Source organism: Leptopilina boulardi, unplaced genomic scaffold (assembly GCF_019393585.1).
Source record: "Leptopilina boulardi isolate dan_hultmark-lab unplaced genomic scaffold, ZJU_Lbou_2.1 LbouV2_341, whole genome shotgun sequence".
Classification (NCBI taxonomy): Eukaryota; Metazoa; Arthropoda; class Insecta; order Hymenoptera; family Figitidae; genus Leptopilina; species Leptopilina boulardi.
The window spans coordinates 4,397,483-4,416,626 of record NW_026137909.1 but is presented as its reverse complement, the minus strand read 5'-3'; the positions used below and the strand labels follow the sequence as shown (position 1 = coordinate 4,416,626).

At 24.8% G+C, this 19,144-nt stretch overlaps 2 protein-coding genes and 1 non-coding gene across 3 annotated transcripts in view; 1 reads left to right on the top strand and 2 right to left on the bottom strand.

The window, feature by feature from the left end:
* The window catches only part of LOC127285745 (neuroligin-4, X-linked-like), a 261,683-nt gene extending 257,346 nt beyond the window's left edge, over positions 1–4,337 (top strand). Inside the window, exon 12 of the mRNA XM_051311892.1 lies at positions 2,688–4,337. Coding sequence (XP_051167849.1) covers positions 2,688–3,286 — 599 coding nt within the window. The 3' untranslated portion in view covers positions 3,287–4,337. The remainder of the gene's footprint in view (positions 1–2,687) is intronic.
* A 4,188-nt stretch (positions 4,338–8,525) lies between these two features.
* On the bottom strand, positions 8,526–19,014 carry LOC127285761 (la protein homolog). Its single transcript, XM_051311937.1, has 7 exons — positions 18,668–19,014; positions 13,220–13,573; positions 12,781–12,923; positions 12,536–12,629; positions 12,159–12,389; positions 11,819–11,963; positions 8,526–9,115 (listed from the first exon to the last, which is right to left on the bottom strand). The coding sequence occupies exons 1-7, from the start codon at positions 18,860–18,862 to the stop codon at positions 9,039–9,041; spliced, it is 1,239 nt and encodes a 412-aa protein (XP_051167894.1). The 5' UTR covers positions 18,863–19,014; the 3' UTR covers positions 8,526–9,038.
* LOC127285871 (small nucleolar RNA U6-53/MBII-28) lies at positions 9,200–9,284 on the bottom strand. The gene has a single exon (XR_007843662.1). It is a non-coding gene; the product is annotated as a small nucleolar RNA U6-53/MBII-28 (small nucleolar RNA).
* Positions 19,015–19,144: the final 130 nt, after the last annotated feature.

Genomic DNA, 19,144 nt, shown 5'->3' with positions numbered 1-19,144 from the left:
GCTATTTATTAAAAAAAAAAAATTTATAATTTTTATAAAAAAATGTAAATTAAATCTTATTTATAAGTAAAAATTCAACATTTGGAGTCCAATATGGCTAATGAATAAGAAATTTTTCCTGAATATCAATTAAATCCGTTTTTTTTTTAAATTATATAATAATTCCAATAATTAAAATTGAATAAACTAAACAAAATTTAAAAAATTGAAATAACTATATTCCACAATATAAAAAGATTTGTATCAACGATTCAATTTCGTCAACATTTTTCTATTAAACTGTTTTTATTTGCTCTAGGGTTAAAATTCTCGGTATATGGAAAAAGAGATATGAATCAATCTAAGTAAATATAGTTGTTTTGTTATCCTATACTTCAACACCGTTTGGCGTTCGATATTTGTATGGATATTTCCTCTCATAAAAAAGCACATAAAATGTCAAAGTAGACACGCAAAGTCGCTTTGATATATTGAAAGAGTTCAGACATAAAATCAATTTCACAAATAGAGATAAAACGATGAAATTAGTTTAAATTAAATTCTCTCTTTCAACAAATGAAATATCCTATTATTATTATTATTATTATTATTATTATTGTTATTATTATTAAAATTATTGTATTATTAATATTATCATTTGCTCGGGAAACTGATATTTTAAATTTAGAGATAGATTTTAGAGGCGTACATTTACTGACATATTTTATTACCCGCGAGGAAAAAAAAAATTGTTCGAATAAATATTTCATGGGTGAGAAATTTTTTAAATTCTAGATACTGAGTTTTATTAAAACAGTAATAATTTTTCTTTTGAATTTTTTTTCTATATGATAGAATCTTTTAATATTTTGAAAAAGTTAATTTAAATACATTATAATACGGTTTAGAAAAATAAATTCTTTACAGTTCTTAATCTATATTTTTCTACTTAACTATTTTATATTGAATTAAAAATCCCGTTTGGAAAAATTCCACAATTCTGATAATTTAATTATTTTTCGATGAAAATTAAAATGAAACTCGGATTTTAAACGGAATAACCAAGGATTTCTTCCGTTACCTAAGGAAAAGGAAACAATTCGAGTGGAAATTATTTTTAGAATTTGGACTGTATTTTCAGGGAGCTTTTCCATTTTCGACTAAATTCTCATAATTATTTCCCTTGGATTTCGACGCGAAATCCTATGGCATTCCGGCAGAAATTATTATTGGAATTTCGATAAAAATTGATTTTTAAATATTTTCTTTTATTTTATATAAAAATTTTGTTCTAATAATCAAATATTTAATTTTCATTTTTCGGTTAAATGTGCAAAACTGAATTCGTTATCTTTCAAAGCATTTATAAATTCTCCCATCTCCTATTTTTACAGAAGCTGCACTAGTTTTTCATTCAACATTTTTGAATAATAATTAATACTAGCGATGTATTCCTCGCTCGGTTATAGTTGAACTTATTGTTGTTTACTTATTGTAGTTTATGTATATTATATATATAATTTATGTTTTAAATTAATATATTATTAATATTGTATAAAATTTATCTTAATTTTGATCAGTATCATTGAAGGATGAAATGACAATTGTTAAATATTAAATGTTTTAATTTATAATCGAAAAAATATCGGTTTTTATTTTTATTATCCAGAGTAAACCTTTATAAAGAGATTTTAAAAGTATATATAAAAAAATTCGTAAAAAAATTGCATAAAATTGCAAAATAACCCTTTTTTGGGATGAAAATGCAAAATAACCCTTTTTCGGGTTAAAACTAAAAAAACATGTTACAAAAAAAAGTATGTAAGATTTTCTAAAAGCATATGGCAAAGTATTTTGATTTATTTGAAAATAAGTGAAAATAGATTTTCCAAGGACGGTGTCGAGGTCACGGTGTCGGTGTCGCTTTTGGAAATTTGTTAACTTAATATAATAGAAGATTACTTAATAATATATCATTGGATTTAACAAAACTTTTCCACGGTTAACTGTCCATGTCTTTTGACGCAAAGGTTGGTTTTCTTTGTCCCCACTTGCCAAAATCCCCACTCGCAATTTGTCATAATTCTCGTCAACTACCGCACGCTGCTCTTGTAAAAATTTAGTAACTTTATATTGGGATCTCTTGTGGGGCGTGGCTTAATCATTTAACCTCCTCTCAGTAGTACCATTTTTCGACACCGCGTTAAAAACCTACACTGATTGGTGGAAGTTGGACAAAATCAGACAAAACGACCTACTCTCGAGGGTTACAAAAATTTTCACCAGAGAGCGTCTTACAGTACAAGAGATCCCAATAGTACCTTTTAATTTTAACAATAAAGTCACTAAATTTTTACTAGAACAGGGTTCGGTAGTTGACAAGAATTATGACAAATGGCGAGTGGTCACAATTGAAACCAACCCCAATGTAAAACTGTCGTCACGCCGCAATGCCCGCTGGATACGGAGTTTACACGCACGGACGTGATAATCCTTAGCTGTGTGGCAGCTAACACTTTTTATCAAATGTAGCAAATATATATTAGCTGCAATAGAAAATAACTTGCTGTATCAGCAAAATCATTTGCACAACCTAATTGATTTCAGCTAATTTATATTTATTGCTACAGCTAAATCATTTTTCTCCATGTAGTTATAGACAAGAGAATAAACTTTAGATTTGTAATTAGAAAATTTTATTACTTCAGGTGCAGTTCGTGACGAATGGTATATTCCACCTCCACTACCAGAAACTAGCAAATCAGTGACGTATCCAACAATTCTTTGCTCTTCGTCATTAGAAGATCTCGTCACTGATGATCCATCGGATGTTCTTGATGACAATGAAGACGACGCCGAACTTCTTCAACGACTTGCCTCTCGTCATTATTACAGTACCACAACTGCACTTGCAATCACCGTTGGTGTTGGTTGTATTCTCCTTGTTCTCAATATGTTGATTTTCGCTGGAATTTATTATCAACGTGATCGTGACAAGAAACGTGCCGCAATGCATTGTTGTCCAAATAATCAAGAGGCTGTTCCAATGAGTTCACGTGGTGAAACAAGTCGTGAAGAGCCAAAAACAGGTCCAGAACCACCTCCACTATATACAACTTTAACTCGTAGTTCATCGTCGGGAATTCCTAAGGAGCAACGTTCGCCATCCGATCCCGAACGACCTGGATCAAAAACAGGTCAAAAAGATTTGACACCACCTAAACCACCTGCCAGGACAACAAGTTCCCTGAGTTCGACAAGCGGTACAATTAAGAAACGCGTTCAAATTCAGGAGATATCCGTATAGCATTAGGGGTTGCCCCCAGAGGGCAACAACACTCGATCGAAACACGTCACTTTTGTAGATGAAGAGGCAGTAATAGAGTCCCGATTTTAAAATGGTTTTTTTTTGGAAAGAATTATAGTCAAGGGAAAATTTCATCTGGAATAAAAGTCCCGATTAAGATGTGATGAGAAATAAAATTTGGATTAGGATTGATTTTTTACGTTTCTTTAGGATCTGCAACTCAAGTGAAAATTTTTATTTCTTAACTATACAATTAACAAAATGAACCACACTAAAACATTCTATGAAATTTGTTCTCAATTTCGGATCTAAAAATCACCAGTATTGATTTCTAAATTGGGGAAACTTCGCTCTCGACTTTTACTTTGTCGAAATCTGCGAGATTACTGAATTGACTAAACAAACTGAATTAACTAACTAACCGACTAATGAATAAAATAAAAATTTCGTTGAGCAAAAGATTCAGAAGAAACGTTAAACATTTGAGCGGACTGGATCCACTGGTTAAAATTTCAAACTGATTTCGAGAAATTATTTCAGAAATTGTAGGAAAACAATCCGAAATTAATCTGGACTAAAATATATTCATCCAATTACATCAGTGGGTTGATTTCTATTGTCTCCATTCAACAAAGTTCCCACTCGCAATTTATTATAATTCTCGTCAACTACCGCACCCTGCTCTAGTAAAAATATAGTAACTTTTAATTTTAACAATAAAATCACTAAAGTTTCACTAGAGCAGGGTTCGATAGTTGACGAGAATTATGACAAATGGCCACTGGGAACTTTGGCGAGTGGGGACAATGGAAACTAACCAATGCTGTTCTTCCGGTTTCGACGGCATTTCGAAAAGTCATGACACTTCTATAATAATTTTATTAGTTTCTGGTATATTAATAATGTAGACTGGTTTCCATTGTCCTCACTCGCCATTTATCATAATTCTCGTCAACTACCGCACCCTGCTCTAGTGAAAATTTAGTACCTTTATTGTTAAAATTAAAAGTTACTAAATTTTTACTCTAGCAGGGTGCGGTAGTTGACGAGAATTATGACAAATGGCGAGTGAGGACAATGGAAACTAAAAGCCTAAGCACAATAGAAACGTAACCGGAATCGTTATCGCAAACGGAAGAATTAGTAAGAGAAGAATAACAATATATGACTATCCTTCTCTAACTCATTCTTCCGTTTACGATTGTGATTACGTTTCTATTCTGCTCAGGCCTTAACCTGTACATCATACGCCATAAACTAATCAAATTATTATAGAAGTGTCACGACGTTTTAAAATGCCATCAAACCGGAAGGACAGCATTTATGTAATTTGGTGAATTTGCGGTTACTAAAAAGTCATTAAATAAACAAAATAAAAAATTTAGAAGAAAAAAAAGTGAGAGAGAGAAAAAGTAAAAAATTAATACCAAGTGAAAAAAATGATTTGCCCTTTGCAACGCCTCAACTATGATTAAAAAGTGATAGTTTCCATAAAGTGTGTATCGTCCTCTGGTGGCAACGGAATAAACTAGAATTGATGTAAATTATATAATATTAGTGTCAAGATCGAAGCATGAAATTAAGAAGATTTTACGATCCTATTGTATAAAGAAAATATAATCACAAACGAAAAGGATCAGATTAGTAAAGGACAGAACATTTCTGACATTTTCTATATACCTTGTGCTTAATTTTTACGAACAAGTTTCACGAATAAATTCTGCAGTTTGCTTAGAATATAATTATAAAATTCAAACCAAATTAGTTTTGTCTTCTCAAAAAAAAAGATCGCTCTTGTCATCATACAAATTGACAATAGGCCAATGCACAATACGCGAATGTCGTTAGCTAACGAAATTGCATGAGATAGAAAGGAACAAGAATGTATCACTTTCTTTTTCTAACTCATGCTTCCCGTTAAGGAACGCCTGATTGGTTTCCATTGTCCCTACTCGCCATTTGTCATAATTCTCGTCAACTACCGCACCCTGCTCTAGTGAAACTTTAGTGACTTTATTGTTAAAATTAGAAGTTACTATAAAGTTACTAAATTTTTACTACCGCACCATGGTCTAGTGAAACTTTAGTGACTTTATTGTTAAAATTAAAAGTTACTATAAAGTTACTAAATTTTTACTAGAGCAGGGTGCAGTAGTTGATGAGAATTATGACAAATGGCATGTGGGTACAATGGAAACCAACCTTTCGCGAAACTATCCTGCTTAGGACTGTGTCACATGGAGCAAATTAGCAGAAGAAATTTTACCCAATCAAAATTTCATCTCTTACGACAAATATTACCTTGCCGTAAGAGACTAAATTTTGATTGGTTAAAATCTATTCTGCTCCATGTGACAGAGGCCTTAGGCCTAATTATATAACCTTAGCCCAATATTATAAAAGACAAAATTTTATCGCTCGTGAAATCTTCTTACACTGTACTTTATGGATCGAAGATAGGACCAGAAATCAAATTTTTTAAGAGATTAAATATCATCTTTATTGTGTAAATATTTTTCTTTTTTTTTAAATAAAAAAAAACATTAGTCAAATACCATCTATTATGAAATTCTACAAAATGGTCTATATTGTTCTTAGTGAATAACCAAAAAAAAAAAACATTTTGACCACAATTTTTCCTCATATATTACGAAAATATATTTTAGGTTGGTTTCCATTGTCCCTACTCGCCATTTGTCATAATTCTTGTCAACTACCGCACCCTGCTCTAGTAAAAATTTAGTGACTTTATTTTTAAAATTAAAAGTTACTAAATTTTTACTAGAGCAGGGTGCGGTAGTTGAGGAGAATTATGACAAATGGCGAGTGGAGAAAATGGAAACTAACCTTTTAATCTCTCCATTAAGCTGCTTCCACAAAAGTTAAATCGCATCGTCTTGAAGCATAGAGATAATATAAATAGAGTAGACAAGGTATAGGCGGCTGCGTAAGAGGGAAGTGTCCTGACATAAACAGAATGGGTTGGAAAGAGAAGGAAGATTTAACACCAGTATCTGTCCTTCAATAAGCACCAGCGCAAGAGAGACACCTACTGGTGCTAAAATCGCGTTCTCTTTCTATCAAACGGACGCCTCTATACAGACCATCTCCACTCTATTTATATTATCTCTATGTCTTGAAGACGATTTTTTTTAGTAGACGTGTAAAATAAATTTTTTGTCGACAGATGGCAATGGCTTCGCACGCATCGTCCTAAAAAATCGTCTTCAAGACGATGTGATTCAGCTGTTGTGGAAGCAGCTTCATATAATTTGTTTAAAGCATTCATTTTATAAAAATATTTATGGCTATTAACTGAATTTTAAAGCGATTGGTTTTTTTTTCTATTTATTCATCCAAATTAGAGTAACACAAAGAATAGAATAAGGAGTTCCCAGTTCATTGGCAATTGGTAATGAAAATTTAATTACGACCACAACATCAATTTTTGAGGAACGCTGATTGCAAACTTGATGTCAAATTTTCAAAAATCCAAAATGGCGGAAGATTTTCACGAAAATTTACCAGATTCGCCTGAAAGTTTCCACTTGGGGATTTTTTTTAGGTCGCCATTTGTCATAATTCTCGTTAACTATCGCACCCTGCTGTAGTGAAAATTTAGTGACTTTATAGTAACTTTTAATTTTAACAATAAAGTCACTAAATTTTTACTAGAACAGAGGGCGGTAGTTGACGAGAATTATGACAAATGGGGATTTTCGCGAGTGGGGACAATAAAAATGAACCAATTTTCAAAATTCAAAATGTCGGATGCTTTATTAAAAATGGCTGACGTTCAAAAATTTATCCGATTCTCCTGAAACTCGTTACCTAGGGGTTTTTTGGGTCGCTGATTACGAATTTGACATCAGATTTTTAAAATTTCAAATGGTGAATCCAATATGGCGAAATAATTTTTAAAAATTGATGAATTCACGAAACTGAAGTACGCAACGTTTAGATTAAACGATTTTTAAAGAAATAATTTTTAAAAATGAAAAATTCTATAATTTTTTGCCTAAAAAATATTTTTTGTAGTTTACATTAATGAACAAATTATAAAAAAATATTTTTTATGCAAAAAATGATAGAATTTGTCATTTTTAAAAATCGTTTATCATAATCGTTGCGTTCTATCATTTTGAATTTGAATTTTATAAAACTGACATCAAATTCATAACCAGACGTACTTTCTTCGATTAAAATCATGCAGATAAAAGTAAAAATCCATTTTTTGGTCGTAAACATTTTTCTCAAATACAATCACATTTTAAAATTTCATAAAATGGGAATTTTCCAAATAGAATGTATAAATATTAGTCTATTTATTTTTAAATATGAGAAAAATTGTCACCTTCTTATATATAAATATATATATATATAGATGGTATATATTTTTTCAAAATGAGTTTTCCGACAATTCATTTTTCTCAATTTATTGCTATAAATATATAAATATAATTAATAAATCAAATTGACCTCTACTCTCTGACTGAAAATTGTGAATATATCAATTTTAAACTGCGAATCTAATTATATAATACGAATATATAAAAAAAAATATATATTATAAATATGTAAATAGTAGTTAGATATAATCCGTAGAATATTAAAAAGAAAATTGTTTACATAGAAAAAGAGAATATTGTTTCTTTATTTATACAAGTTAATGATATGACATATTCTTTTGGCGATGTTTATATATAAATATATATATTATAGTCTTTTCTAAGAAACTTACTTCACGAACATAATCACGATGAAAATTATCTGCCATGTATATTAAAAATGCAATCAGTGCGAACAAAAAAAAAGAGAAATTCACATTCATTTGTATATTTCACGTAAAAACAAAAAACAATAAAGAAACTTTTATAGAAAAAATAAAAACAATATTACTTACCTTTTTCATCACAAATGTTAAATAAATTGAAAAAAATTTATTTGATTCAAACAAACAGGTTTCTTTACTAATTATCAAATATTTACTTGAACGAAATAATTATAAAGTCAATTAAATGGTATTTGTTTTTAAATACAGAAATTATTATTTCAAATACAGTTGAGTTTATTTAATTTAAATAAAAATTATTTGGTTCAAGTAAATATTTATTTGATAAAAATTATTTGAATCAATTTTTTAAAATTTTTTTTGTTGAAACATCGGATGGATTGGAAAATAAATTTTTTTTTTCATGTCATTTGTAATTTAAGGAAAGTTGAAATAAAAGTTCATCAATTCATGAAATATATAATTCATTTTTTTATTAAACAGATATTTAAGAATTTCACGAGAAAATGATATAAATTTCTCTTTTACAACATTAACACTATTATTTTTCAAAATTATTTTCTTTTTTTTTACATCAAAAAAAAAAGCTATCAATTAACTTCAATAATGACTCAAAATTTTTACAAATTATAATAAAAAAATAAAGTTGACAACAAAAAAAATGCAAAACTGTAAATCAATTTTTTTTCATGTCATTAAAATAAAAAAGACATTCTTTTAAAAATAAAGAATCTTTTGTATTCATAATGAAAAAACATAAAAAAAGAAAATGATTTTCACCAGTAAAAATTATATAAAATCTATTATTTTTGTTACAACTGCTTAAATTAATGAGTCTGTGAAAAAATTAATAAAAAATATACAGTAACCACTGTAACAACAATAATGACAGTGAATATTATATCCTTAAAAAATATAATTTTTTTTTTTGTTTCTCTTTTTATAATTCACACTTTTAATTTAAACAGCTTTCTTCTTCGGTGAAATTTCATCTCCAAAATCATTACCTTTTCTCTTTTGTCCTCTTTGGAATCGATCTGAAAAAAATAAAGGGGGCGAATACATTTTTAGAATTTTTTTTCTATATTTGGAGAAAACAATTTTTTTTTTTGTTTTTAAGAAACAATCAGTTTTGCTTTGAAGTTTTTTCAACTCAGCGAAATCCTAAAGATTCCTCAGTATTAGCATGGCAAATCATCATTTTAAAAATTGTTTCTATATTTTTGTCAAAATCAAATTTTTTTTTGTTAAAACGTAATACAATATTAATTTAATAGGCATAATTGTCGTCTATAACTTAACATCCAATTGGAAACTTAAAAAAAAAATTTTTAAGGATTTTTAACCCATTAACTAAAAAACTAAAAAATTGTTTTTAACAACAAATAAAACTATACATAAAATTAATTTTATCAAATTTTGAAAGATTCAGTTGTATAATTTTCAGAATAAATTATTTTCCACAAAAATTCGTTGTTAAATAATTATATTATTTTTTATATTTTTTTCGTCAAAGTTGGTGAACTATTTGTAATTTATTGTTTAAAGTTTTTAAAACAATTTTATCAATTAATAATCTCCTGAAATTCAATTATTATTTCTCAAACTTTTAACTCGAACTATTCTAATATACAATTATTTCTATCTAAAATTAAAATTGTTGAATAATTTAATTTTAATAATTTTAATCAAGATTTTCGAAAATTCAATTATTTAAAACATTTTCCAGTTCAAAATTCTCCATAGTTTAATCATTGTTTAAAACATTTAAAATATCTACATCAATTTCAATTTACGAAAATTTTCATTAAATATCTCATGAAATTTAATTAGTTCCAAAAATTTTAACTATTGCTCTACCAAAAATTATTTCTCAAATTTTTAACTTCTCTTTCAATTAATTATATCGGATTAACGTATTTTTTTCTGTTTCAAGACAGTAATTTTTTTTTTCTTATTTTTGTATTAATTTTACAAAATAGGTATTTTTGCCACTAGATCATATCGGATTAATGTATTTTTTTTTTCTGTTACAAAATAGAAATTTTGTTTTAATGTTATTTTTGGATTAATTTTACAAAATAGTGTGTTTTCAAATTTAAATTTCTTTTTGAATTAATTATTTTTAATAACTTTAAGGGACGCATGATTATGTTCTAAAAATCATTAGTTCGAATTTTCATTTTATGGAATTTCATTTGTTATAATTATTTTTAAGCGATTTTCTATATTATGGAATTTTTATATAACCGCAAAATTACAGAATTTTTATTTGTTCGAATTTTTATTTGTTAAAATATTAATTTACTCGAATTTTCATTTAACATAACAGGCATTTTAAAGAATTTTTATTGGGTAGAATTTCATTGCATTGAATTTTCATTTGTTCCAATTATTATTTGATATAAATTTCCATATAACCGATTTTTCATACTACAGAATTTTTACTTAATCGAAAAATCATTTAACAAAATTTCTAATTGATAGAATTTTTGAATTTGAAGAATTTGTCCGAAATTGCAAATGTCCGAACAAACAATCGATTTAGGCGCGATTTTAAAAATCAACTAATTACAATTTTATGGATAATTTTTGATTGGTTGATTTTAAAAATCGCGCCAAAATCGATTGTTTGTTCGGCCATTTGCAATTTCGGACAAATGAAAATTCTATCAATTAGAAATTCGGTTAAATGATTTTTCGATTAGGTAAAAATTCTGTATAATGAAAAATCGGTTATTTGGCAATTATATCAAATAATAATTCGAACAAATGAAAATTCATCTGAAAGAATAAAATGAAAATTCTATGCAATGAAATTCACCCAATAAAAATTCTTTAAATTGCCTATTATGTTAAATGAAAATTCGAGCAAATAAAAATTCTGACAAATTAAAATTCGATCAAATAAAAATTCTGTGAAGTGAATTTTCGGTTATATAAAAATTCTTTAATATAGAAAATCGTTTTGATGAAAATTCTGCAAAATTCCTTTTTTTAAACATAACTTTAAATGATTTTAGAAAATTTGTTCTGAAACTTAATTAAAATTATGAAAATTTGTCTCAGTTTAATTCGGTGGTTTAAAAAGAAAAATTGTTGAAAATATTTCTGTGAAACATTCTTCTTAAGAAATTAATAAATTTGATTTAATTTCCAATAACAAATTGTTAATAATAATAAAATATTTATCATCAAATTAAATTTATTGAAAATAAAAAATGGATTTTTTAGACTTTTCTTGTAATGTAAAATGACTAAAATGACTTTTTTTCAAAATTCGATCCAAGGCCTAGAATTATAAAAATTTAAGACAATAATTTCTAGAAGCAAAAGTTTAAATTGAAAATTTCAAAAATAATAATTTTAGTAGTATTTTTTAGAAATTTAATATTTTCCAGTATTTTTCATAAAATTCCCTGACTTTTCAATGATTTCCCTAATTTTCCTGACCCCTGGCAACAATTAATTAATTAATCGCGGAATAAAACAATCTCATTCAAAAATTTATTTTCTCATCTAAAATGACTCGTGCAACTTTCTGAATTATTTCTAAAAAAGAAAAATTTCATTATAGAAAGAAAGAATATTTATTGGTAAATTTTTTAAAATTGAATAAATTATTATTTTTCTGATTAATATCCTAGTGAAATAGATAAGAATCAATGATGCCTAATAAATAAATACGTAAAAAAATATTTTTTAAAAAAAATTAGTTTTATTAAAAAAATATTACTTACTTTTTCTGCCTCCCTTTGAATTACCATGTTTATTGTATTTTCCTTTTCGTAGATTGGCAAGTTCTTTTTCAACTTTTGCTAAATATTCAATTTCTTCTTCGCCTTCAAGAACACGAACGTTTGCTTCACTTTCAGCAATTTTTAACTAAAAAAACAAAAAGTATGAGAAAAAAAAATGATAATAAAATTTATATTCAGAATTAATAAAAAAAGAATTGAATAATTTGATGAAAAAAAAAATACTTTTTTTCTCCTATTCGAAATTTTTGGTAGAGAAAATAAAAAAACGTATTTTTTTTTTTAGAAAGCAATAAAATAAAAAAAAACAGCAAATACTAACTTTTCCTTCTTCCAATTTTTCAAAAATAGTTTTGGCTTCATTTTCATTTACAAGACGAACGTAGCCACTTTCCTTCCCTCTTGAGTAATCCACAAATGCGACATGGGCATCTAAATTGGCCAAAGCTTCTTTGATATCTTCCCTGGCTCCACTTTCTATTCCAGAGAGATGCAAAATCGAACCCTTGGGGAGACTACGAGTTTCTTTTCCTTTTTCAGTTTCCTCCTTTTTCTTCATTACGAAAAAAAAGGTCACATTTTATTTTAATTATTATTATAGTAATAAATTATTATATATTATATTGTTAAACTAATATTTGCGAATTACAAGGTTTTTCTATTTAAAAAAATTTTTTTTCTAAATTGTTAAATTATTACCTCTTGTCCACCAGAATTTTTGTTGCCTTTTTGAGATTCCTTCTTTTGACGTCTCTCGTCTCTTTCTTTTAGCTTTTCTGCATTATAGTCAACTCTGAAAATTAAGAATTTACCAATTTTTTTTCTATTATTTTCGTTATAAACTTGTTTTCTTTTAAATATTTCTAGAGTAATGCAAAAAATTATTATATAATTAAAAATAATAATTTTTTATTCATAAAAAAATAACAAGAAAAATTACTTACGCCCATTTTCTGATGAGCTCTGTTTCTTCATATTTAAATGAATCTTTTTCCATGAAATTTTTCGCTGCATCGAGAGTCTTAAATTGAACGAAAATCGATCCCTTAAAATGCATTTTCTTCTCCTTATCAGCGTATTTTCTCATCTAGAAGAAAAAACGTAAAAAAAATGATTAATTCGAATAATTTTTTTTTTTTATAAAAAATTTACTCAATACATTAAATTTTAAAAAAATTCAGTTGAAAAAAAAGATTCATAAAAAATTTTTTTATACAAATTCTTTTAAATGTAGTTATAGTTTTTTTTCAAAAAATATTAAAACTAATCAAATTGTTCGATAATTTTTTTTATTAAAAAGGTAGAAAAGAAAAAATTTTAGAATGAAATTGAAATTTTTGAAATGAAAGGAATGAAAAAAAAAGAAAATTTCAAAATACTTACGTAAATATTTTCAATTGGCTCATATGGTGCAAAAAAATCTTTTAGCATATCAATGGTAATTCCCTCGAGTGGAAAACCTTTTGCATAAATTGTCCTTTCCTGTTGACTTTTTCTATATTCCTCATCATAAACTGGCAATGGATGATCGAGAGATCGTCGAATTTTACTTTTATCTTCCGACACCTCAATAAGTTCACTTGATTCAAGTGCATTGACAATTGTTACTGAATCTTTGCTTAATGCAGCTAATAATTTAAATTTCAACATCACATCCATTGGAACCCAACCGTCGCTTAATTTTGTTTGCTCAATGAGAAACTTGTCCTTTTGCATATTTACGTCACCGAAATAAAACTAGAATAAAGAAATTTATAAAATAAAAATTTAAAAGAAAAAAAAAGAATTTTTCAGCGAGAAAAAAATATAATTTTCCAATTCAGAATTACCACGAAAGACTGATTTTAAAATTCCATGACTTTTCTAGATTTTCCAGTTAATTTAAAACAAAAAATTCCCGACCCAAATAATAAATCTATTTTGATGAATTTATAGTTTTTCAGAAATAATTAAAATTTCAGGAGATAAACAAAAAGAATTTTATAAAATTTCGAATTGAGGAAGATTTTTTACAAAGTTTAGAATATAATTGAATTTAAAAAAAATTTTAATGGAGAAATGAGTTTATTAATGGAATTCTTGAAGATTTTGATTAAAGTTATCAGAAATAATTAATTTAACAAAGAATATGAGTTAAAAATTTGAAAAATTATTAAATTTTAAAATAGTTGCAGTTACAATTATTGAAAACAATTGAGAAAGACAACAATTTCAAAGAAACTGAAATTTTAAATTTATTTAAGGGTGATTCTCTCAAAAAGGACAAATTACGCTTTTAAGATATTTTGTTAAAAAATATGAAAATTAATTGAAATTATTTAAAATTCTGTCAGCCATACGTTAGGATTTAACAATTTTCAATCGGACTACTAAAGAAAATTTTTAAAAAAAGGTAAAATAACTGAAATATTGAATAAAAACTGATGTTACGGAATGGAGTTTTAACACTAGTTTTCATTCAATAATTCAGTTGTTTGCCATTTTTTGGAAATTTTCTTTAGTGATCCCATAAAAATTTGTTGAATTTTATCGTATGGCTGGGAGAATGTTTATTAATTGAAATTAATGTTATTATTTTTTAACAAAAACCTCGTCCAAAAATTGTGCACAAATAATTTGTTCTTTTTGAGAGAATCACCCTTAAATTAAATTTTAAAATTAATTATCTGTTAAAAAAAGAATTCAAATTTTCCTAATTCAGGACTCGGATTTACTTTAGAAAGAGTAACAAGTCGTTTTAGTCGATTTTCAATACAACAAAAATCGAATAAGTCGATATTTTTTATTTTTAATAAATTTTATTAGTTAATAAATATTTCATTATCATTAACATTAATTATTAGAAATTAAATAAATTTTTTCTAATTCTATAATAAGAATGTTTCACAGGAACATTTCCATCAACTTTTTTTTTTTAACTTCAGAATTAAATTATGACAAATTTTCAAGATTTTAATTCAGTTGGACAAATTATGAAAAATAATAATTTAATGTTACTTTAAAGGATGAAAAAATTCCGAGTCATTGTACAAATTATTCAAATTCAGAATTTCGGCAAATGTTTTAAATAATTAAATTTTCAAAAAAATTGATTAAAATATTATTGAAAAAAATTAATTTATCAATTGAAATTGTTGTAAATTTAAATTGCTGAAAATTATTAACAAAATTTTAAACAATAATTAAAAATTAAATTTTAAAGAATTTTTAATAAAAAAAAAATTTGAATTTTTGAAAAAAATGAATTAAAATGAAAGAAATAATTAATTTAGCGAAGAATTTTAGATAAAAATTTTGAAAATAATCGAATTTGGAAGAAATAAATTAAAATTTTTTAGAAATAATTAAAATTTCAGGAGATATGAAAAAAGAATTTTGGTAAATTTTTTTACAAAGTTCAGTATTGAATTTAAAAAAAAAATTTTAATTGAGAAATGTGTTTATTAATGAAATTTTTGAAGACTGCTTAAAGTTATCAGAAATAATTAATTCAACAAAGAATTTAAGTTAAAAATGTGAAAAATTATTAAATTTTAAAATAGTTGAAGTTAAAAATTATTGAAAACAATTGAATTTCAAGAGAATTTTAATCAAAATTTTCGTAAATTTAAATATTTGCTGAATTTTTCTTTTTATAAGATTCAAACAATAACTGAATTTTAGAAAAATTTGTATTGAGAAAGTGTTTTAAATAATAAAATTTTTGATGAAAGTATATTTTGTTGAAAAAAAGTCGAAAAAATCACATTTTATAAAAATAAGTCGAAATAGTCGCGTTCATTGAAAAAAGTCAGTAAAAGTAAAAAAAAATGCAATTTAGTATCATTTTTCTCCAAATTAAAAAAAATTTTTTTGATTTAAAATAATTATCAAGAATTTAACTCGTAAATATATTTTGTTGTAATTATTATATAATAATAAAATGCTTGGTCTGTCCTTCTGTCCTAACTTGAAGTTGGCCTTTTCTGATTTCACGTGTTTTTTTAAATTGTAATCTTATGACGTGTCAAATTTTGACAATTCTTTTTCTCATTTTTGCCAAAGTTGTATAATTGTGTTTCCAAATTTCGGAATAAGTTTCTTTAAAATTCCAAAATTCAATTCACGAAGCTGAAGTACACAACGTTTACCAACGAAATTTTTTTTAAAGTTGTAAATTCATTCAAAAATTCTATACAAATACAAAAAATTTATAATGAGAAAAAAGATGCGCCAGGAAATTTCGTGCAAGATAGTAATTTGAAAAAAATTTATTTTTCAAAATTAATTTTTAAGGTACCAGGGGCCAACGAATACCTATTAAATATTAATTATAAAAACACAGGCCTCGAATCAACTTAAAGACACAAAAAAGTCGTTTTAGTCGATTTAATATTCCAAAAAAAAGTGGATTTGTTTTTTATTTTAACAAAAATATTTTACAGATTTTTAAATAAAAAATTTTTTTTTAATAATCCTTTTCGAAGGGTTAAAGTTGAAATTTTTAGAAATAATTAAATTTCAAAAGATATTGTTAATTTTCAAACAATTATTAAATTTTACAGAACTAAAAATAATTTATCAAACAATTTTTGGAAAACATTTTTTAAATTTAATTGAATTTTCAAAGATTTAAAATTGAGATTTTTGAAATTAATTGAAACTTTAAGTGTTTTTTAATTAAAATTTTAGATGATTTCACTAAAAATTTATTAGAAAATGAGGACAAAATACAATAATTTGAAAATCATTTTTAATTGAAAAATAGTTTCAGATAGTTGAATTTTCGAAAAATATTATAAAAATAGTTAAAAATAATTGAATTTCCTTAGAGTTATAATTGAAATTATTAAATTTCAAAAAAAAAATTTTTGATGGAAAATTTTAGAAATAATTAAATTTTAGATGCTTTTAAATTCAAATTATTGAAAATTCAATTAATTTTGAAATCAAATTTTTGAGAATAGTGAAATTATATTAGATTTTAAATTTGGAAAATAATTGAATTTCAGTTCATTTTGAATTGAAAATTTTGGGAAATAATCGAATTTCAATTAAAATTTTGGAAAATAATTGAATTAAAATTGAAAATAATTGAATTTTAATTGAAATTTTAGAAAATAATTGAATTTTAGTTGATTTTGAATTGAAACTTTTGAAAGTAATTGAATTTTACTTGATTTTGGATTGAAAATTTTGAAAATAATTGAATTTTGGTTGATTTTAAATTGCAAATTTTGGAAAATAATTGAATTTAGTTGAAAAAAATTGAATATAAGATGATTTTGAATTAAAATTTTTAAAAAGAATTTAATTTTAATTGAAATTTTAGAAAATAATTGAATTTTAATTGAAATTTTGAAAAATAATTGAAATTAGTTTATTTTTAATTGAAATTTTATAAAATAATTGAATTTTAATTAAAATTTTGAAAAATAACTGAATTTTATTTCATTTTGGATGCAAATTTAGAAAATAATTGTATTAATTGAAATTTTGGATAATAATTTAATGGAAGTTCATTTGTGATTGAAAATTTGGATAATTAATTTTGAATAGAAATGTTAGAAGATAATTGAATTTCAATTAAAATTTTTGAAAATAATTGAATTTCAATTGTAATTTTGGAAAATTATTGAATTTTAGTTGATTTTCAATTGAAATTTTGGAAAATAATTGATTTTAAATCGAAAATTTTGAAAATAATTGAATTTTAGTTGATTTTAAATTGCAAATTTTGAAAATAATTGAATTTCAGTTCATTTTGAATTGAAAATTTTGTGAACTAATTGAATTTTAATTGAAATTGGATAATAATTTAATTTAAATAAATTTTTGATTGAAAATTTGGATAATTAATTTTGAATAGAAATTTTAGAAAATAATTGAATTTTATTTCATTTTAAATTGAAAACTTGGTAAATAATTAAATTTTAAATTGAAAATTTTGGATAATTATTGGATTTTTAATTGATTTTGAATTAAAATTTCGGGTAATAATGTTTATTTTGAATTTAAATTTTTTAAAAATAATTCAATTTTATTGTGATATTTTTTTTTAAATTATAAACAATTGTTAAATTTCATAAAAATTTTAATTGAAAAATAATTTTGATATAATTGAATTTGTGATGTATTTCATTAAAATTATTAAAAATAATTAATTTAGTGAAGAATCATTTTATTTCAAAATTTGTTAAATAATTGAATTGAAGAAGATCTGAAGAAGATCTACATTTTATACTAAAAAAATGAATTTTTTTTTCTTTTTTTTTTCAAATGTAAAAAAAAATGTCGCATTTTATTAAAATAAGTCGATAAAAGTCGTATTTTTGAAAAAAGTCGGAAAAAGTCGTATAATCCGAGGCCTGTAAACATATAATTTTCATTATTATTATTTAATATGTAATAATATTCAAATATCTGAAATTAAAAAAAGAAGATAAAAAAAAGATTAATAACGTATATAATTATATTACACAAGTTTCTTATTCTCGTATTTAGCCACTTGTATTTAGTACCTATGTACTAAATATATTCTTTAATAAACTCGTATAAGCTTTGAAATAAATAAACTTTGTTCGAAATTTTTTTCGTAACATTTAACTTTTTAAAATTACCGCCAAAATTTCGATCGGTAAAACAGTCACAATATAATCCAACTAGAAACATTAATAATGCAAAAACCAAAATCGCTCCAAAAAAAAAAATCAATTAAAATTTATTTTATTATAAATTAAAATTTTTAGATTCTCATTAAATAAGTAACAGAAATAAATTTCTTAACCAATTACAATATTACGAAATCGAATGAATAAAAATCGAATGATAAAAATAAAAATTTGCAAATACCTCAATTTGTTTTTTAATTTTTTCTAAAAGTTCTGGCGTAGCTTCGACAGTTTCAGATTCCTTTTTCTCCTCATGATTTTCACCATTTTTAGCTTTTTCAACATTACTTTCAACCGGTGTTTCATCTGCCTTAACCTCTTCAGTGGTGGCGTCGTTTTTCTCTTCTGTTTTATTTGTTTCTTGATCGTTTTCCATTTTTGTTAATTCACACTGATTGAGATTAAAAAAATTATTGTTGAAATTACTATTATATTGAAATAGAGAAAATTGTTTATTTATGCAATTTCTTTTTTTTTTGGCAAAAAAAAAAGACGAGCTACGTTCTACACGTGCTGAGAATGATGTGGAAATGAATTTTCAATATATGCGCATGCTCTTTGTTTATTTAAAGTGGAAATGACGACAATACTCGCTAGTCAAATTACTTTCATTTTAGGGTGCTATCACATCACAATAATTGCCGAGACAAACGTCACA

Excerpts from the sequence above, each read along its gene's own strand:
- LOC127285761 (XM_051311937.1), bottom strand. The coding sequence starts at position 18,862 with ATGGAAAACGATCAAGAAACAAATAAAACAGAAGAGAAAAACGACGCC. Across the intron at positions 12,924-13,219 it reads AGCCAATTGAAAATATTTAC|ATGAGAAAATACGCTGATAA; the intron begins GTAAGTATTTTG and ends TTTTTCTTCTAG. Across the intron at positions 9,116-11,818 it reads TTCAAAGGGAGGCAGAAAAA|ATCGATTCCAAAGAGGACAA; the intron begins GTAAGTAATATT and ends TATTTTTTTCAG.